General features: G+C 37.8%; 1 protein-coding gene across 1 annotated transcript in view; it reads left to right on the plus strand.

Moving 5' to 3' along the window:
• LOC148953970 (glycoprotein-N-acetylgalactosamine 3-beta-galactosyltransferase 1-like) overlaps positions 1 to 20,896 on the plus strand; it is a 103,247-nt gene that overhangs the window by 66,219 nt on the left and 16,132 nt on the right. The window contains exon 4 of the mRNA XM_089086056.1: positions 20,240 to 20,395. Coding sequence (XP_088942182.1) covers positions 20,240 to 20,395 — 156 coding nt within the window. The remainder of the gene's footprint in view (positions 1 to 20,239; positions 20,396 to 20,896) is intronic.

The raw sequence follows: 20,896 nt of genomic DNA on the forward strand, positions 1-20,896 counted from the left end.
CTCCGATCACTCTGAATCATAAAAATGGCAATAGAACTTCTGATTACTAATCCAACAAGCCCCCTCCGAAGTTTATGCAATCACCATCATTACATATACCTTATATGCCCCCAGGGCATAACTACCTTGCCAGGAAGGCTGTGAGGGGAGTGGGGGGGAGTTCATCCTCAAAGACATAATTTCCGGTCCTTGCAAATACGTTGAACAAAATTGCTATCTCAAAATTTTGATAGGATGTGTTTGGGGAACTGGTGGGTGAGAGAGGGGGGTTAGTTGCCCTCCAATAACTTTTTGACTATTAAAAAGGGCACTGGCGTCCTCAATTTTCAATCGAATGAGCTGTTTTCGAAGTTTCTACGACAACAAATGGTCATCTACAAATTTCTATCAGATGCATTTGGGTAAAATACGAGGTATGGTGGAGGATAAGCACCCTCTAAAGTCACAAAAATTAAGAAGAGAATTAAAAAAACATAATGGAAATGCAGCATTTAAATCAGGGCAAACTGTAAGCTCTTTGTTAAATAAAGGGAAAGACAAGGTACCGAGACATTTGCAAAAGGCAGTATACAAAATTCCATGCTCTTGTGGTAAATTTTATGTTGGAAGAACACAGCAGATTTTAGAAAATAGGCTACAGCAACACAGGAATGCCATAGATTGCTTTTTAAAACAAAATAAAACACCGAAAATTTTTGAGTCAGTTATTTCGGAGCATGTTTGATATTTTCCTCGTTAGAGTATTTTATTAGATCAAACAAAAAATGGTAGATATGTCTTTAAGACTTTTACAAAGCTTCAGGGAAATTATAGCAATAAAAAAGATAATATATGGGAGTATTAGTATCAATAGAGATGAAGGGGAATTTAGAATCAATTCAATTTATAGTAGTTTAATTAAAAAGCAGGTAAGATTTCAACCAGTACTGACTTTAATAATCTACTTTTGACTTTTCTGAGCTGGATTTCTTAGCCTTTCATAGGTGTTTGTTGTCTGAAACCTATAGTTTGGGATGACTAGTTTGCTATTTTTGACTTTTCTGAGCTAGGTTTCTTAGCCGTTCATAGGTGAGTGTTGTCTGAAACCTATGATTTGGGATATGTAATTTGCTATTTCCGACTTTTCATAACCGGATTTCTTAGTCTTTCGTAGGTGTGTGGTGTCTGAAACCTATGATTTGGGATGTGTGGCTTGCTATTTTTTTGACTTTTCTGAGCTGGATTTCTTAGCCATTCGTAGGTGTATGTCGACTGAAACCTATGATTTGGGATGGTTAATTTGCTATTTTTGACTTTTCCGAGCTAGATTTCTTAGCCTATCATATGTTTGCTCTTTCAGAAAGTTATGATTTGGGAGGTATAGTTTGCTTTTTGGACTTTTCAGAGCTAGGATTCTTAGTCACTCATAGGTGTTTGTTGTCTGAAACTTCGAGTTTGGGATGAGTAGTTGGCTATTTCAGACTTTTCTGAGCTATGGTTTCTTAGTATTTCATAGGTGAATGCTGTCTGAAACTTATGATTTGGGATATGTAAATTACTATTTCGGGCTTTTCTGAGATAGATTTCTTAGTCTTTCATAAGTGTGTAGTGTCTGAAACCTATGATTTGGGGTGTGTAGTTTGATATTTTCGACTTTTCTGAGCTAGGTTTCTTAGCCTTTCATAGGTATGTGTTGTCAGAACATTATGATTTGGGATATGTGGGATGCTATTTCAGGCTTTTCTGAGCAGTATTTATTAGCCATTCGTAGGTGTGTGTTGACTGAAACCTATGATTTGGGATGGTTAATTTGCTATTTTTGACTTTTCTGAGCTAGATTTCTTAGCCTTTAATAGGTGTGTCCTTTCAGAAAATTATGATTTGGGAGGTATAGTTTGCTTTTTGGACTTTTCATAGCTAGGATTCTTAGTCACTCATAGGTGTTTGTTCTCTGAAACTTCGAGTTTGGGATGAGTAGTTGGCTATTTCAGACTTTTCTGAGCTAAGGTTTCTTAGTATTTCGTAGGTGAATGCTGTCTGAAACTTATGATTTGGGATATGTAAATTACTATTTCGGGCTTTTCTGAGTTGGATTTCTTAGTCTTTCATAGGTGTGTGATGTCTGAAACCTATGATTTGGGATGTGTAGTTTGCTATTTTCGACTTTTCTGAGCTATGTTTCTTAGCCTTTCATAGGTATGTGTTGTCAGAAAATTATGATTTGGGATGTGTAGTTTGCTATTTCAGGCTTTTCTGAGCTAAGGTTTTCTAGTATTTCTTAGGTGAATGTTGTCTGAAACCTATAGTTTGGGATGAGTAGTTTGCTATTTTTGACTTTTCTGAGCTAGGTTTCTTAGTCTTTCGTTGGTGTGTGTTGACTGAAACCTATGATTTGGGATACGTAGTTTGCTATTTTTGACTTTTCTGAGCTGAATTTATTACCCTTTCCTAGGTGTGTGTTGTCTGAAACCTATGATTGGGATGTGTGGTTTGCAATTTTTGTCTTTTCTGAGCTAGATGTCTTAGCCGTTCATAGGTGTGTGTTGTCTGAAACTTATGATTTGGGATATGTAGTTTGCTATTTGAACTTTTCAGAGCTATGATTCTTAGTACTTCATAGGCGTTTGTTGTCTGAAACTTCTAGTTTGGGATGAGTAGTTTCGATATTTCAGGCTTTTCTGAGCTAAGGTTTCTTAGTCTTTCATAGGTGAATGATGTCTGAAACCTATGATTTGGGATATGTAAATTACTATTTCGGGCTTTTCTGAGTGGGATTTCTTAGTCTTTCATAGGTGTGTGTTGTCTGAAACCTATGATTTGGGATGGGTGGATTGCTACTTTTGACTTTTCTGAGCTGAATTTCTTAGCCTTTCATAGGTGTTTGCTGTCTGAAACCTATAGTTTGGGGTGACTAGTTTGCTATTTTTGACTTTTCTGAGCTAGGTTTCTTAGCCGTTCTTAGGTGTGTGTTGTCTGAAACCTAGGATTTGGAATATGTAAATTACTATTTCGGGCTTTTCTAAGCTAGATTTCTTAGTCTTTCATAGGTATGTTTTGTCTGAAACCTATGATTTGGGATGTGTGGGTTGCTATTTTTTGACTTTTCCGAGCTGGATTTCTTAGCGATTCATAGGTGAATGCTGTCTGAAACTTGTGATTTGAGATGGTTAATTTGCTATTTCCGGCTTTTATTAGCTAGGTTTCATAGCCTTTCATAGGTGTGTGTTGTCAGAAAATTACGATTTGGGATGTGTAGTTTGCTATTTGAACTTTTCAGAGCTAGGATTCTTAGTCCATCATTGGTGTTTGTTGTCTGAAACCAATAGTTTGGGATGACTAGTTTGCTATTTCAGGCTTGTTCATTTTGAATTTCTGTCATGAAATGCAAGAGTTGGAAAATTAGGGTCTTAGTCCACCAGCTCAGTATTAGGATCCCTGTCCACCAGCCTAAACGGTGGAACTTCACTAGCTCAGAATTGGGGTCTTAGTCCACCAGCCTGAATGATGGAAATCCACTAGCCCAATATTGGGGTCTCAGTCCACCAGCCTTAATGGTGGAAATTTACTATCTCCGAATTAGGGTCTTAGTCCACCAGTCCGAATGTTGGAAATTCACTAGCTCAGAATTTGGGTATTAGTCCACCAGCCTGAATGGTTGAAATTCACATTAGACGACACAAAAACTTACACACGCACAAAAACTTACACACACGCACAAAAACTTACACACACACACAAAAACTTACACACACACACACATGAAAACTTACACACACACACCAAAACTTACACACACACGATGAAACTTACACACACACACACACACAAAACTTACACATACACACACACACACACACAAACATACACATGCACACGAAAACTTACAAACACACAAAAACTAACAATCAAACAAAAACTTACACACAAAAAAAAAAAAAAACAACTTACACACAAAACCAAACACGACCACAAAAAAAAAAAAACAAAAAAATAAAACAAAAAACAAACTTACAAAAACACAAAACACGCAAACACAAACAAACACATCAACACAAAAAAACTCACACACACATGCACAAAAAATTACTCACAAACACACAAACAAACACAAACAAATACACTCACACACACGAAAACTTAAACACACACTACAAAAATTACACAAACAAAAACTAACACGCCAAAACAAAAACACACACGCACACAAAAACTAAAACAATATCGAGAAAAAAATAATTATAACAAAAACTTAAATGCACAAAAAATATTACACACACACACACACACACAAAACTTACACACAAACACACATAAAAACACACACAACCACACGCACAAAAATACACACACACAAAAACTTACACACACACACACACACACACAAACTAACAAATGAAAACAAAAAAACTAAAACAAAAAAATACAATCAAACTTACAAACACAAAAACACACATAAACAAAACTCACACACACACAGACGAAAACTTACACACACACGACAAAACTTACACACACAAAAAAACTAAAACATGAACACTAAAAAATAAAAATAAACACACGAACACAAAAACACACACGAAAAAAATTAAACACACCCACACACAAAAAAAAACAAACACACACATACACACACAAACTTACACACACAAACAAACACAAACAAACTTACACATTCACACGAAAACATACATTCACAAAAAAACTAACATGCAAACAAAAACTTACACACACACACACACAAAACTTACTAACACCCACAAACAAACAAACAATCACACACACAAACAAAAAAAAAAACAAAAACACAAACAAAAACAAACACACACACACACACACAAAAAACTTACACATGAACACAAAAACTCACACACACACTCACAAAAACTTACACACGCATACACACACAAAACTTACACACACACACACACGAAAACATACACACACACTCAAAAACTAACACACACACAAAATTACACACACACACACACACACACACACACACACACAAACTAAAACACATAAACACACACACACACAAACTTACACAAAAACACAAAAAACTTAAATCCACACGCAAAATATTACACACAAAAAAAATTAAAAAAACAAAAACAATATTACACCCACACGCAAAAAATGACATTAACACAAAAACTTACATTTACACAAAAACTTACACACACACACAAAAACTTACACACACACACAAAAACTTACACACACACACACAAAAACTTACACACACACACACTAAAACTTACAAACACACTCAAAAACTTGCACACACACACAAAAACAAAAACAAAAACAAACACAAACACAGACACAGACACAAAAACTAACACAAGCACATTAAAACTAACAATCACACAAAAACTTAAACACACACACACTAAAACTTACACACACACGTCAAAACTTACACACACAAGAGCTTAGACACACAAAAACTTACACACACACACACAAAAACTTACATCCACACGTAAAAACTTACACACACACACACACAAAAACTTACACACACAAAAACTTACAAACACACACACACACACACACAAACTAACACCCACACGCAAAAACTTACACACACACACACAAAAACTTACACACACACACGAAAACATACTCACACACAAAAACTAACACACACTCACAAAAACTTACACACACACAAAAACTTACACACACGCACAAAAACTTACTCACACACACACACGAAAACTTATGCACATACACGAAAACTACCATATCACAGTTACATTGTCTTAATTTTTCAAATTTCATTTTGAATTTCTATCGTGAAATGCAAGAGTTGGAATATTTCAGTAGTGACTTGCTGTGCTTTACCTTCTCACAGTTACATTCTCTTGATTTTTCGAAGTTCATTTTGAATTTCTGTCATGAAATGCAAGAGTAGGAAAATTGGGGTCTTAGTCCACCAGCTCAGTATTGGGGACCCAGTCCACCAGCCTGAACGGTGGAAATTCACTAGCTCAGAATTGGTGTCATAGCCCACCAGCCTGAATGGTGGAAATCCACTAGCTCAATATTGGGGTCTCAGTCCACCAGCCTGAATGGTGGAAATTCACTAGCTCAGTATTAGGGTCATAGTCCACCAGCCTGAATGGTGGAAATTCGCTAGCTCAGAATTGGGGTCTTAGTCCACCAACCTGAATGGATGAAATTCACATTAGACGAGGTTACGTGCGCACACACACACAGAGAGAGACGACTAACACACAGGGACAACACCCACACAAAAAGACGACACCTAATCTTTTCCGGCAAGTATGGTTCGGTTAGGTTAGGTTAGATTAAGTTAGGTTAGGTTACGTTAGGTTAGGTTAGCCCACATACGCTTCACTTAGGTTAGCTTAGGTTAGGTGAGAGACAGGCAAAAAGTTAGGTGTATGATTAGGTTAGGTTAGGTTAGATTAAGTTAGGTTAGGTTAAGTTAGGTTAGGCTAGGTTAGCCTACGTACGCGCGCGTACGTAGGCTAACCTAGCCTAACCTAACTTAACCTAACCTAACTTAATCTAACCTAACCTAACCTAATCATACACCTAACTTTTTGCCTGTCTCTCACCTAACCTAAGCTAACCTAAGTGAAGCTTACGTGGGCTAACCTAACCTAAATTAACCAAACCTAACTTAATCTAGCCTAAACTAACCTAACCATACTCGCCGGAAAAGGTTAGGTGTCGTCTCTTTGTGTGTGTGTTGTCCCTGTGTGTTAGTCGTCTCTCTCTGTGTGTGTGTGTGCGCACGTAACCTCGTCTAATGTGAATTTCACCCATTCAGGTTGGTGGACTAAGACCCCAATTCTGAGCTAGTGAATTTCCACCATTCAGGCTGGTGGACTATGACCCCAAGTCTGAGCTAGTGAATTTCAACCATTCAGGCTGGTGCACTGAGACCCCAATATTGAGCTAGTGAATTTCCACCATTCAGGCTGGTGGGCTATGACCCCAATTCTGAGCTAGTGAATTTCCACCGTTCGGGCTGGTGGACTGGGTCCCCAATACTGAGCTGGTGGACTAACACCCCAATTTTCCTACTCTTGCATTTCATGACAGAAATTCAAAATGAACTTCGAAAAATCAAGAGAATGTAACTGTGAGAAGGTAAAGCACAGCAAGTCACTACTGAAATATTCCAACTCTTGCATTTCACGATAGAAATTCAAAATGAAATTTGAAAAATTAAGACAATGTAACTGTGATATGGTAGTTTTCGTGTTGTGTGCATAAGTTTTCGTTCGGGTTTTTGCTATTTTTTGTTTTTTTGTTTTTTATTGGTTGTGTGTGTGTATATTTGTTTTCATGTTTGTTTGCGTTTGTGTTAACTTAATTGTTCGTGTGTGTGTGTGTAAGTTTTTGTGTGTGTGTGTGTGTATTTGGGGGCGTGTTTGTGTATTTTTTTGTGTGTTTGTGTGTGTGTGTTAGTTTTTGTGTGTGTAAGTTTTTGTGTGTGTGTGTGTGTAAGTTTTTACGTGTGGATGTAAGTTTTTGTGTGTGTATGTGTGTAATTTTTTGTGTGTCTAAGCTCTTGTGTGTGTAAGTTTTGACTTGTGCGTGTAAGTTTTCGTGTGTGTGTGTATAAGTTTTTGTGTGCATGTTAGTTTTCGTTTGCATGTGTAAGTTTTTGTGTGTTTGTGTGTGTGTGTGTGTGTGTAAGTTTTTGTGTGTGTGTGTGTGTGCAATTTTTTGCGTGTGTGTGTAAGTTTTAGTGTGTGTGTGTGTTAGTTTTTGTGTGTGTGTGTGTGTGTTAGTTTTTGTGCGTGTGTGTAAGTTTTTGTGTGTGTGTGTAAGTTTTTGTGTGAATGTAAGTTTTTGTATGCATGTCAGTTTTTGAGTGTGGGTTTAAGTTTTTGCGTGTGGGTGTAAGTTTTTGTGTTTGTTAGATATTGTGTGTGGATATATGTTTTTTGTGTGTTTGTGTAGGTTTGTGTTTGTGTGTGTGTTTGTTTTTGTATGTGTGTTTTTGTGTGTGTTTGTGTTTTTTTGTTTTTTTTTTGTTTTTTGTTTGTGTGTGTGTGTTTGTGTGTGTAAGTTTTTGTGTGTGTGTGTGTGTGAAGTTGTGTGTGTGTGTGTGTGTGTGTAAGTTTTTGTGCGTGTGTGTGTGAGTTTTTTGTGTTCATGTGTAAGTTTTTGTGCGTGTGTGTGTGTGTGTGTGTGTGTGTTTTGTGTGTGTGTGTAAGTTTTTGTGTGTGTGTGTGAGTTTTCGTGTGTGTGTGTGTGCGTGTGTAAGTTTTGTGTGTGTGTGTGTGTGTGTGTAAGTTTTTGTGTGCTTGTATGTTTTTGTGTGGATGTAAGTTTTCGTGTGCATGTGTCTGTTTTTGTGTGTGTGTGTGTGTGTGTAAGTTTGTGTGTGTGTGTGTGTGTGTAAGTTTGTGTGTATGTGTGTGTGGTGATGTTTTTAAGTGTGAGTTTTATTGTGCGTGTGTGTGTGTGTATTTTAGATTTTTCATTTTAAAGTTTTTTTGTGTGTGTAATTTTTTTAGAGTTTTTTTATTTGTTATTGTGTTTTTGTGTATTTTGTTTTTATGTGTGTTTGTGTTTGTGTCAGTTTTTGTGAGTGTGTGTGTGTGAGTTTTTTTGTGTTCATGTGTAAGTTTGTGTGTGTGTGTGTGTGTGTGTAAGTTTTTGTGTGTGTGTAAGTTTTTGCGTGTGTGTGTGTGATTTTTAGTGTGTTTGTGTGTGTAATTTTTGTTTGTGTGTGTGTGTGTGTTAGTTTGTGTGTGAATGTTAGTTTTTGTGTGCTTGTAATTGTTCTCGGGATTGTGTATTTTTGTGTGCGTGTGTGTGTGTGTGTGTGTGCGTGTAATTTTTTGTTTGTGTAAGTTTTTGCGTGTGTGTGTAAGTTTTCTTGTGTGTGTGGGTATGTTTGTGTGTGTGTGTGTGTGTGTGTGTGTATGTTTTTGTTAATGTGTGTGTGAGTTTTTTTGTGTTGTTTTGTTTGTTTGTGTGTGTGTGTGTTTGTTTTTTTTTTTTTTTGTTTTTTTTTTTAAGTTTTGGTGTGTGTGTGTGTGTTTTTTTTTGGGTGTGTGTGTTTGTTTTTTTGTGTGTGTGTGTGTGTGTGTGTAAGTTTTTTTGTGCATGTTTTTTTTTGTGGTATTTTTATTTTTGTGGTGCTTGTGTTTTTTTGTGTGTGTGTGTGTGTGTGTGTGTAAGTTTTTGTGTGTGTGTGTGTGTAAGTTTCATAGTGTGTGTGTAAGTTTTTGTGTGTGTGTGTAAGTTTTAATGTGTGTGTGTGTGTAAGTTTTTGTGTGTATGTGTAAGTTTTTGTGCGTGTGTGTAAGTTTTTGTGTGTGTGTAAGTTTTTGTGTCGTCTAATGTGAATTTCAACCATTCAGGCTGGTGGACTAATACCCAAATTCTGAGCTAGTGAATTTCCACCATTCGGGCTGGTGGACTAAGACCCTAATTCGGAGTTAGTAAATTTCCACCATTAAGGCTGGTGGACTGAGACCCCAATATTGGGCTAGTGGATTTCCATCATTCAGGCTGGTGGACTAAGACCCCAATTCTGAGCTAGTGAATTTCCATCGTTTAGGCTGGTTAACAGGGATCCTAATACTGAGCTGGTGAACTAAGACCCTAATTTTCCAACTCTTGCATTTCATGACAGAAATTCAAAATGAACAAGCCTGAAATAGCAAACTAGTCATCCCAAACTATTGGTTTCAGACAACAAACACCAATGATGGACTAAGAATCCTAGCTCTGAAAAGTTCAAATAGCAAACTACACATCCCAAATCGTAATTTTCTGACAACACACACCTATGAGAGGCTATGAAACCTAGCTAATAAAAGCCGGAAATAGCAAATTAACCATCTCAAATCACAAGTTTCAGACATCACTCACCTATGAATGGCTAAGAAATCCAGCTCGGAAAAGTCAAAAAATAGCAACCCACACATCCCAAATCATAGGTTTCAGACAACACATACCTATGAAAGACTAAGAAATCTAGCTTAGAAAAGCCCGAAATAGTAATTTACATATTCCAAATCCTAGGTTTCAGACAACACTCACCTAAGAACGGCTAAGAAACCTAGCTCAGAAAAGTCAAAAATAGCAAACTAGTTACCCCAAACTATAGGTTTCAGACAGCAAACACCTATGAAAGGCTAAGAAATTCAGCTCAGAAAGGTCAAAAGTAGCAATCCACCCATCCCAAATCATAGGTTTCAGACAACACACACCTATGAAAGACTAAGAAATCCCACTCAGAAAAGTCCAAAACAGTAATTTACATATCCCAAATCATAGGTTTCAGACATCATTCACCTATGAAAGACTAAGACACCTTAGCTCCGAAAAGCTTGAAATAGCGAAACTACTCATCCCAAACTCGAAGTTTCAGACAACAAACACCAATGATGGAAAAAGAATCCTAGCTCTGAAAAGTTCAAATAGCAAAATACACATCCCAAATCATAAGTTTCAGACAACACACACCTATGAACGGCTAAAAAATCTAGCTCAGAAAAGACAAAAATAGCATACCACACATCCCAATCATAGGTTTCAGTCAACACACACCTAGGAAAGGCTAATAAATCCAGCTCAGAAAAGTCAAAAATAGCAAACTACGTATCCCAAATCATAGGTTTCAGTCAACACACACCAACGAAAGACTAAGAAACCTAGCTCAGAAAAGTCAAAAATAGCAAACTACTCATCCCAAACTATAGGTTTCAGACAACATTCACCTACGAAATACTAGAAAACCTTAGCTCAGAAAAGCCTGAAATAGCAAACTACACATCCCAAATCATAATTTTCTGACAACACATACCTATGAAAGGCTAAGAAACCTAGCTCAGAAAAGTCGAAAATAGCAAACTACACATCCCAAATCATAGGTTTTAGACATCACACACCTATGAAAGACTAAGAAATCCAACTCAGAACAGCCCGAAATAGTAATTTACATATCCCAAATCATAAGTTTCAGACAGCATTCACCTACGAAATACTAAGAAACCTTAGCTCAGAAAAGTCTGAAATAGCCAACTACTCATCCCAAACTCGAAGTTTCAGACAACAAACACCTATGAGTGACTAAAAATCCTAGCTATGAAAAGTCCAAAAAGCAAACTATACCTCCCAAATCATAATTTTCTGAAACGACACACCTATGAAAGGCTAAGAAATCCAGCTCAGAAAAGTCAAAAATAGCAAATTAACCATCCCAAATCATAGGTTTCAGACAACACACACCTAAGAATGGCTCAGAAATCCTGCTCAGAAAAGCCTGAAATAGCAACCCAAATATCCCAAATCATATTGTTCTGACAACACATACATATAAAAAGCTAAGAAACCTAGCTCAGAAAAGTCGAAAATAGCAAACTACACATCCCAAATCATAGGTTTCAGACACTACACACCTATGAAAGACTAAGAAATCTAACTCAGAAAAGCCCGAAATAGTAATTTACATATTCCAAATCATAAGTTTCAGACAGCATTCACCTATGAAATACTAAGAAACCTTAGCTCAGAAAAGTCTGAAATAGCCAACTACTCATCCCAAACTCGAAGTTTCAGACAACAAACACCTATGAGTGACTATGAATCATAGCTCTGAAAAGTCCAAAAAGCAAACTATACCTCCCAAAACATAATTTTCTGAAAGAGCAAACATATGATAGGCTAAGAAATCTAGCTCAGAAAAGTCAAAAATAGCAAATTAACCATCCCAAATCATAGGTTTCAGTCAACACACACCTACGAATGGCTAAGAAATCCAGCTCAGAAAAGTCAAAAAAATAGCAACCCACACATCCCAAATCATAGGTTTCAGACACCACACACCTACGAAAGACTAAGAAATCCGGTTATGAAAAGTCGGAAATAGCAAATTACATATTCCAAATCATAGGTTTCAGACAACACTCACCTATGAACGGCTAAGAAACCTAGCTCAGAAAAGTCAAAAATAGCAAACTAGTGATCCCAAACTATAGCTTTCAGACAACAAACACCTATGAAAGGCTAAGAAATCCAGCTCAGAAAAGTCAAAAGTAGCAATCCACCCATCCCAAATCATAGGTTTCATACAACACACACCTATGAAAGACTAAGAAATCCAGCTCAGAAAAGTCAAAAATAGCAAACTACACATCCCAAATCATCGGTTTCAGTCAACACACACCAACGAAAGACTAAGAAAAGTAGCTCAGAAAAGTCAAAAATAGCAAACTATTCATCCCAAACTATTGGTTTCAGACAAAATTCACCTACTAAATACTATAAAACATTAGCTCAGAAAATACTGAAATATCAAACTATACATCCCAAATCATAATTTTCTGACAACGCATACCTATGAAAGGCTAAGAAATCCAGCTCAGAAAAGCCGAAAATAGCAAACTACATATCCCAAATCATAGGTTTCAGACACCAAACACCTATGAAAGACTAAGAAATCCAACTCAGAAAAGTCCAAAAAGCAAACTACATATCCCAAATCATAAGTTTCACTCAACACACACCAACGAAAGGCTATGAAACCTAGCTCATAAAAGCCTGAAATAGCAAACTATTCATCCCAAAGTATTGGTTTCAGTCAACACACACCTACGAATGGCTAAGAAATCCTGCTCAGAAAAGCCTGAAGTAGCAAACTACACATCCCAAATCATAGGTTTCAGACAACTCACATCAGCGAAAGACGGGTGCTCGGGGAGAGCCTTTGAGGGTCTGTGGGTCCCTTGAGGGCGGGTGGTCGTTTGGGAGCTGGGGGGGACCTTTGGGGACGGGGGGTTGGGCTTTGGGGGCCGGGGAGGGCATTGGGGGGTCTGGGTGGGCGTTTGGGGGCCTGGGGGACTTTTGGGGACCGGTGGAGGGCCTGTGGGGCGCCGGTGGCCCTTTGGGAGCCCGGGGGACCTTTGAGGACCATGGGTGGGCATTTGGGGCAGTTGGGGGCCGGTGGACGACCTTTGGGACCCCGTTGGTCCTTTGGGTGCTCGTTGGGCCTTTGGGGGGCCCGGAGTTGGTCTTTGGGGGTCGGGGGGGGCCTTTGGGGGCGCCGGTGGCCCTTTGGGAGCTTGGGTATGGCCTTTTTGGGGTCTGGGGCCGTTTGGGGGCCTGGGGACCTTTGGGGACTGGGTGTGGGTCTTGGGGGGGCGGGGGGGGGGGTCCTTTGGAAGCCCAGAGAACCTTTGAGGACCGATGGCTTCCTTCGGGGTTGTGGTAGGGGGATCGGAACCCTTTGGGGTTGGGGTAGAGGACCTCACAACACTGTTCAATTGAAACTTGTGTATTATAACGACCACAGAGTTTCACCATTAAATTCTCTTCTAAAATCTCTTCAAAAATCATATTTTATAATGTCTCTAGCTGTTTCGCCGAAATAATTCCATAAAATAGCTAAAACGGTTTCGCCAAAATTATCCCTAAACGGAATCTCAGCATGTTCCATTTGTTTGGCATCCCTGCGCTGGCTTATTTCAAATTATTTGGAAACCTTTTCGCGCGCTAAGATCAAAACGTCTGCTCGGAAACGATTCTCTTGTTAGAAACAACAAATTAATTTCCCTTTCGTGAATCAATTCTCTTTAGAACAACAAATTAATTCCCCTTTCGTGTCAATCAATCAATCATGACATCATGTGTGATCTAACTGTTTCTCCTAGACAAATCTCTTTGGAAATGCAAAGGACATTAATTAACTTGACGTCATCTGTCAGACATTAATTAACTGTTTCCCGGGAACTCGTAACATTTGGCTTGGAAACAACAATAACAAATACTGTTTCCCGGAAACTCGTAACATCTGGCTTGAACAACAACAAGAAGGAAGTGTCAAAGTTCCTGTTTTTCCATTCTCACTGACAAAATCCATAAAACCATCAAATAATCAACACACATAACCATCCATGAAAACTGACATAAATGTGACAAACTTTCTGTTTTTTCATTCTCACTGACAAAGTCCATAAAACACAACAAAATTCCTGGTTTTTCAAGTGAGAAAATTCCTGTTTTTTCATTCTCACTGACAAAGTCCATAAAACCATCCATAAATGTGACAAAATTCCTGTTTTTTCATTCTCACTGACAAAGTCCATATACCACGTGGTTCTATGCCCATATATGGTGTAGGGTCACGACCTCCTGACCCATCTCTACTCTTGCGAACAAAGGTCAGAATCGGTTAAATGCTGGGAAAAGTAAACGAACTGCAGCTAACCTTGCAAGCAAACGAATCGGTTAAATTTATAATTCAAACATTGGTTGATGAACTTGTGAGATTTAATTAGGGGTTATGGGCCGGGGGTTAGCTGACCTTTATTGTTTTGGTTTAAGTATAAATATATTCTTCATTTTTTGATAGATTTTCATTTATGTACTGTGAGGAGGCGTGTTTGAATCAATATAGACATTCGATTTTGTTTATACGCCAGTGAATGGAAGTGTTTATTTATGTGAGTTTTGTTTCCTATTTATTTATATTTTTTATTTTTTTTTTTTGGTTGTGTGTGTTTTTTTTTGTTTTTTTTTGTGTTTTTTTTTGTTTATTTTGATGTAAGTTAAGGTTTTTAAAAAGAACATTTTTTGTTTCATTTTTTATTTTCTTTTCTTTTTTTTTCCGTTGAGAAAGGCTCCCGGACGTGGGGCCGAACTATTCGGAGTATTTTTGTTTAATTAAGTGTTTATTTTATTGTATTCACTGCTTTATAAAAATAAAACCGCTTTTTCTTGCTTAATTTTTCATAAAAACAATATGATACACATTTCTTAAAACAGTTAAAGGTAACACGCGTTTCAAGCGCCGCATCACTCCAAGACCTCGTGCAAGTTTCGAAGAAATCATATTTATGTGTTTCTTCCAACTAAAATTATTATCAACATAAGATCCCAAATATTTATTTTCAAAAGCCTGTGAAACCGAAAAATTTTCAAATACTATAGAAGCACTATTTACAATTTTTCCTATGCTACTAAAAATCATATAATTTGTCTTAGAAATATTAACAGCAAGATAACTCAAGGAGGTAAACACCAAGAGATTATCCAGCGTTCGGTTTGCTTTATCCACTAGTTTTTCGAGTGACCGTGCAAAAATCGTGAAAGCAGTATCATCTGCAAATGCTGTAACAGTTGCTTCAGACATGTAGAACCTCAGAGTATCGACGAATACGAGAAAGAGTAACTGACCCAGGACTGAGCCTTGTGGAACTCCACATTTACAAGATAGACTCCACTAACAATGTCACCTAACATTACCTTAGTTGACCATCCATACAAATATGATTTAAACCAATCCAAGCAAACATCTTTTATCCCCAGACTAGAAAGGCGACACAGCAACAACTCAAAATCGATAGTATCGAAGGCTTTTCTGAAGTCGACAAAGATCGTTAAAGGAATAAGACCTTTTTTCTAGAGTTCCATAGACTAGATCCAGAAGATGATGAACAGCATGGCTAGTAGAATGTTTACTGCGGAGTCCGAATTGGCTGTCACACAGTATTCCTAGTTTATCCAAATATTTATAACGTCTCCTGTGAATTATCTTTTCGTAAATTTTAGAAAAAATGGGCAATAATGAAATCGTTCGCCAATTCGAAAGATCCAGAAGATAGTGAACAGCATGGCTAGTAGAATGTTTACTGCGGAGTCTGAATTGGCTGTCAGACAATATTCCTAGTTTATCCAAACATTCATAAAGTCTCCTGTGAATTGTCTTTTCATGAATTTTAGAAAAAAATAGGCAAAAATGAAATCGGTCGCCAATTCGGTAGTTCTTCTTTGTTGCCTCCTTTATACAATGGTATTACCTGTGCCTGTTTAAGACCACTAGGGAATTCACCGGTCTGGAGCGATAGATTTATAAAATGAAGTAGACAAGGTAATATATAAACTAGGATAGTATTTACAGCCCTAAGATTAAGCCCATTTATTCCGGCCGAGTTGGACTTCAGTCCTTTAACTGTGCTCTTGATCTCCTTTGCTCTGCACTTCTCGAACGAAAAACTGCGCCCTTCACATCGATTATCAATAAAGGACTTTTCCAGATGTCTTCCAGGCTTTTTAGCTACTTCTTCCTTAATACTTGTGCCAATGTTCGTGAAATATTTTCTAAATTCATCTGCCATTTCCAGTTTATCAGTGATTTCACTTAAATTCACCAACAGACTCTTTACTTGATCATCATTAGTCTTCTCTTTTAAAACCTCATTTATTAGTAACCAGGTCCCTTTTGCATCACCGCTTTTACAATCAAAAGCAGCAGCATAATATGTTGTTTTTTTTTCTCACTGCGACGCGTATGGTTAACTTTTTTTCTCACGCGCTTAAATTCTTCAAACAAACTCACGTTTTTTGGGCTCTGTAAATGTTCTTCAAAAAGCTGGTTTCGCATTTTCATCATTTCAAGCAATTCTGTGGTCACCCATGGCTTTCTCGGCTCATTTTTCTTTTTCCTCATTTTTTTCAGGTTAGGAGAAGACGCTGCATAAACTAGTAAGGGAATATTCATAAACTTGTCAAACGCTGTGCTTGCATTTTGCTCATCGCTAACTTCATCCCATGCTATAGTACTATCTTGGTCTTTCAGCTATCTCAATTTATCATCTCTCATATCTCTATAAACTTTCTTACTTAGGTTTTTAACCGAAGTTTTAATACTATGTATCATACAAACAATCGAGAGGTGGTCAGAAGCAGGTTGAAGGAAAACATCACAGAATGCTTGTCTCAATAGATTTGAAGAAACAAGTATGTTATCAATTAGTGTTGCCGACTGAGAAGTGATACGGGAAGGAATCAGCTTCACTGGGTATAAATCATAAAATAACGCAAGATTTAAAAATTCTAAATTAAAACCATTTAAATTCAATAAATCAAAGTTAAAATCATCAAAAATAACGCACTCTGATCGACTAGACTGGAACCTACTTAAAACTGATCAAACTCCTGAAAAAATCCTCCGGGGTATCCACCCTCCGATCACTCTGAATCCTAAAAAGGGCACTAGAACTGATGATTACCGATCCAATGAGCCCTCTCCGAAGTTTGTACGATCACCCTTTCTATACATACCTTATATGCCCCCAGGGCATAACTTACAACCCTTGCCCTGAAGGCTTTGGGTGGGTTGTCGTTCTCAAAGACATTTTTCCGGACCTTTCAATTGCGTTGAACAAAATAGCTATTTCAAAAATTTTTGTTAGATGTGTTCGGGGAAATGGTGGGCGTGGGAGGGGGGCTAGTTGCACTCTGATTACTTTCGATAATTGAAAAGGGCACTAGCCCTTTCAATTTCCAATTGAATGATATCTTTTTGAAGTTTCTAAGACAACAAATGACCATCTCAAAATTTCTATAAGATGCATTTCGCGAGGCTATGTAGTGTGTGTGGGGGGGAGGGGGGGGCATCCACCCTTTAATCACTCTGAATCTTAAAAAGGGCACTTGAACTTCTGATCGCCAATCCAATGATCCCCCTCCGAAGCTTATACGATCACCCTTTCTATATATACCTTATATGCCCCCAGTTCATAACTTATAACCCTTGCCCTGAGGGCTGTAGGGGGGTTGTCATCCTCAAAGACATAATTTCCGGCCCTTTTCACTACGTTGAACAAAATGGCTATCTCATAATTTTGATTAGATGTATTTGACGAAATAGTGGGCATTGGAGGGGGGTTAGTTGCCCTCCAATCACTTAAGACTATTTAAGAGAGCACTAACCACTTCAATTTCCAATCTTATAAGCCCTTTTAGAAGTCTCTACGACAACAAATGGCCATCTCAGAATTTCTATCAGATACATTTCAGGAACATAGGAAGTGTGGGGGGTATCCACCCTCTGGTCACTTTGAATCTTAAAAAGGGCACTAGAACATCTGATTTCCAATCCAATGAGCCCATTCCGATGTTTCTACGACCACTCTTTCTGTACAAACTTTCTATGACCCCAGGGCATAACTAACAACCCTTGCCCTGAGACTGTGGGGGGTTGTCATCCTCGAAGCCATAATATCCGGACCTTTTAACTACGCTGAACAAAATGGCTATCTCATAATTTTTGATTGGATGTGTTTGGGGAAATGGTGGGCGTAAGAGGGGTGTTAGTTGCTCTTTAATCACTTTTGACTATTAAAAGGGGCACTAGCCACTTCAATTTTCAATCTAATAAGCCCTTTTAGAAGTTTCTACGACAACAAATGGCCATCTCAAAATTTGTATCAGATACATTTGGGGAAAATTTGAGGTTTAGGGGGGGTATCCACCGTCCAATCACTCTGAATCTTTAAGAGGGTCCTAGAACTTTTGATTGCCAATCCAATGAGCCCCCTCCGAGGTTTATACTTCCACCCTTTCTATATAAACCTTAAATGCCCCCAGGGCATAACTTACAACCCTTGCCCTCAGGGCTTTGGCGGGGAGGGGGGGGGGGTTCATCCTCAAAGACATAATCTCTGGATCTTTCAACTATTTTGAACAAAATGGCTATCTCAAAATTTAGATTGAATGTTTTTGGGGAAATGGTGTGCATGAGAGGGGGATTAGTTGCCCTCCAATCAATTTTGACTATTAAAAAGAGCACCAGCCCTTTCAATTTTCAATCGACTGAGCCCTTTTTGAAGTTTCTACGATAACTCCTTCAATGCGAAATGCCCTGGTCTAAAAAAAATTGTAATAAACAAATAAATAATACATTGCGCTCACATCGCTCTTTTCTTAGGCAGCGCTATTGCGCTGCCTATGATAAAAGACTGCATGTATTTTTGCTTCATTTTCATGGCATTGAGTTTCTAGAATATAATAAACGTAAAAATGGCAAATTTTAGACAAAAAATCGGAACTTCTGTTTTGAAATCAGGATGTCCGGTAATGTTTCCCAAAACTTTTTTGAGAGATACGGAAATGTTGCTTAGGTTGCCCAAGAGATTATGCAAAGTTCTATCAGCATTCAAAGTTATTTGATTTCTAAATATTTAAACTTCGAAGCTAGGACATTTTACTGGGTTAAACGATATGCATCCAGGTTGTCAAAACAACATATTTTTAGCATCTTAAGAATAGCTAAGGCTATTAAGTTGAAACTTTCAGTTGAGGGGGATATGAGGGGGATGTTGAACTAAAACACACTGTATGCATCCCGGTTGTCAAAACGGCATAACTATAATATTTCAGGAACGGCTAAGATTTTTAAGTCGGAGGACTAGGAAAGTCAACAGGTCAAAACCAAAATATTGCTACCGTAGCACAATTGGGAACTATTGCCTACTTCTTTGCCTGCTAGAATGGAGCTTTCCACTTAAAATTGGAAACATGGCTCGAAGAAGCGAAGCTTAGCCCAACAGGTTCGGATAGTCCTCTCTGATGACACAGACGGTAAAACTCCACTTGAGCTCACACACTCTACCTTGCTCAAGGACAAGGGAAAACAACCCTTCTTGGCCCCAAATATGAATTACGAGCAGCTTTGTAAAATGTACTCATAGATTCATCAAATCGAGCATTTCTATAAAAAGAAAGGAGATCCACCCTCTCTATAAAAATTGACAACGAAATTACTTTTCTTGGAAAACAATAAATCGTCTAGTTAAACTTGAAACCAACAGAAATTACCACAAACGAGAGTGGAGTTACTCCCCCAAATAAACTCCTAAAGGCTAGGATTTCATTTGCGCCTTACTAAAAACAAAATAGGTTGCTTTAAAAATGATCTAGCGGCATTTTAAAAGTTTTGCTTAGCTACAAGATTTTTGTACTTTTGAATAAAATAAATGAAAAGAAAAAATAGCGAAGATGAAAAATGGCAATTTAAAATGGTAAAACTGAACTGAAAGTCACAAATATATTTATTCTAAAGAAAATGATGGTCTTTTCCTATAAACTTCAATAAAATTTTGTTTTCAATGCTATGACAAAAATAACTTCAAAGATTGGGAGCACACGCCTCTGAAAATCAAGATTGCTTCCTTTTTTAAGCCCCTTTCATTTGGCCCCTCTTATATCACTAAACATACCAAGTCTTATTTTCACGGCACTCTTCCTTAAGCTCCGCCCCGCCCTATCGCTTAAACCATGCAAATAACTGTAACCAAATCCAGCCACAATTTTAGAAATAAAAATTCGACCTTATTTTTGTGTTGTGTCATTTTAGAGGAAATTTACCTTCTGCCAGTAAAGTTCAGTGAAAACGTTCTGAAATAATTTGCGAAGACCCTTTAGTCATACTTCTCTTGAATTTAGTGTTTCCAAAGGTACATTTCTCTTTCAGGCTTCAATGATACTGAAGCGCGACGTTTGGGACAGCATGTTAAAGTCCTGTGCTGGGTGATGACTGGACCTCAAAACCACGAAAAGAAAGCAATTCACGTCAAAAAGACATGGGGAAAGCGGTGCAATTTTCTTGTTTTTATGAGCTCTGAAGAAGGTGTCTTTTTTTGTTTTGTTTTGTATAGTCCTTATTTTTTTTTCCTGGAGAAGGGGAATTAAGAACAAAAACTGGTTAAATTTCTTAGGCCACAAACTACTTAGTTCTTCTAAGGGTGTTTCTGAACTTTCTCTAGACGATTTCACCTCCTCTTTAACCTCTTTTAAGCAGCTATGTGTGTAGAACTACTGAGAACTCCAGGAATATATTAAGCTCTGTAAGTGCCTCAAGGTTCTCACCCGAGAATTTTTAGGTTTATCATCACATTTACTAAGGGTCATGTATTATTTAATTTGCCCCTCCTAATCTTGTGAAGTAATGTTGTGTCTTGTGGGCTATTTTCTTCTGTATGAACTATCCGCTATCAATTCAACAGCGCGCTTTTATTTTATTGGCAAGACCATTGAAAGATCTTAAGCCAAACTGGCCAGCCATGACAAAAACCAAATAAAGGAAAAATCTCAATGAAAAAAACAACAAACGAGACTGCGGCCAGTGGAG

Source organism: Artemia sp. Qi Xiang Cuo, chromosome 3 (assembly GCF_049724085.1).
Source record: "Artemia sp. Qi Xiang Cuo chromosome 3, ASM4972408v1, whole genome shotgun sequence".
Taxonomy (NCBI): Eukaryota; Metazoa; Arthropoda; class Branchiopoda; order Anostraca; family Artemiidae; genus Artemia; species Artemia sp. Qi Xiang Cuo.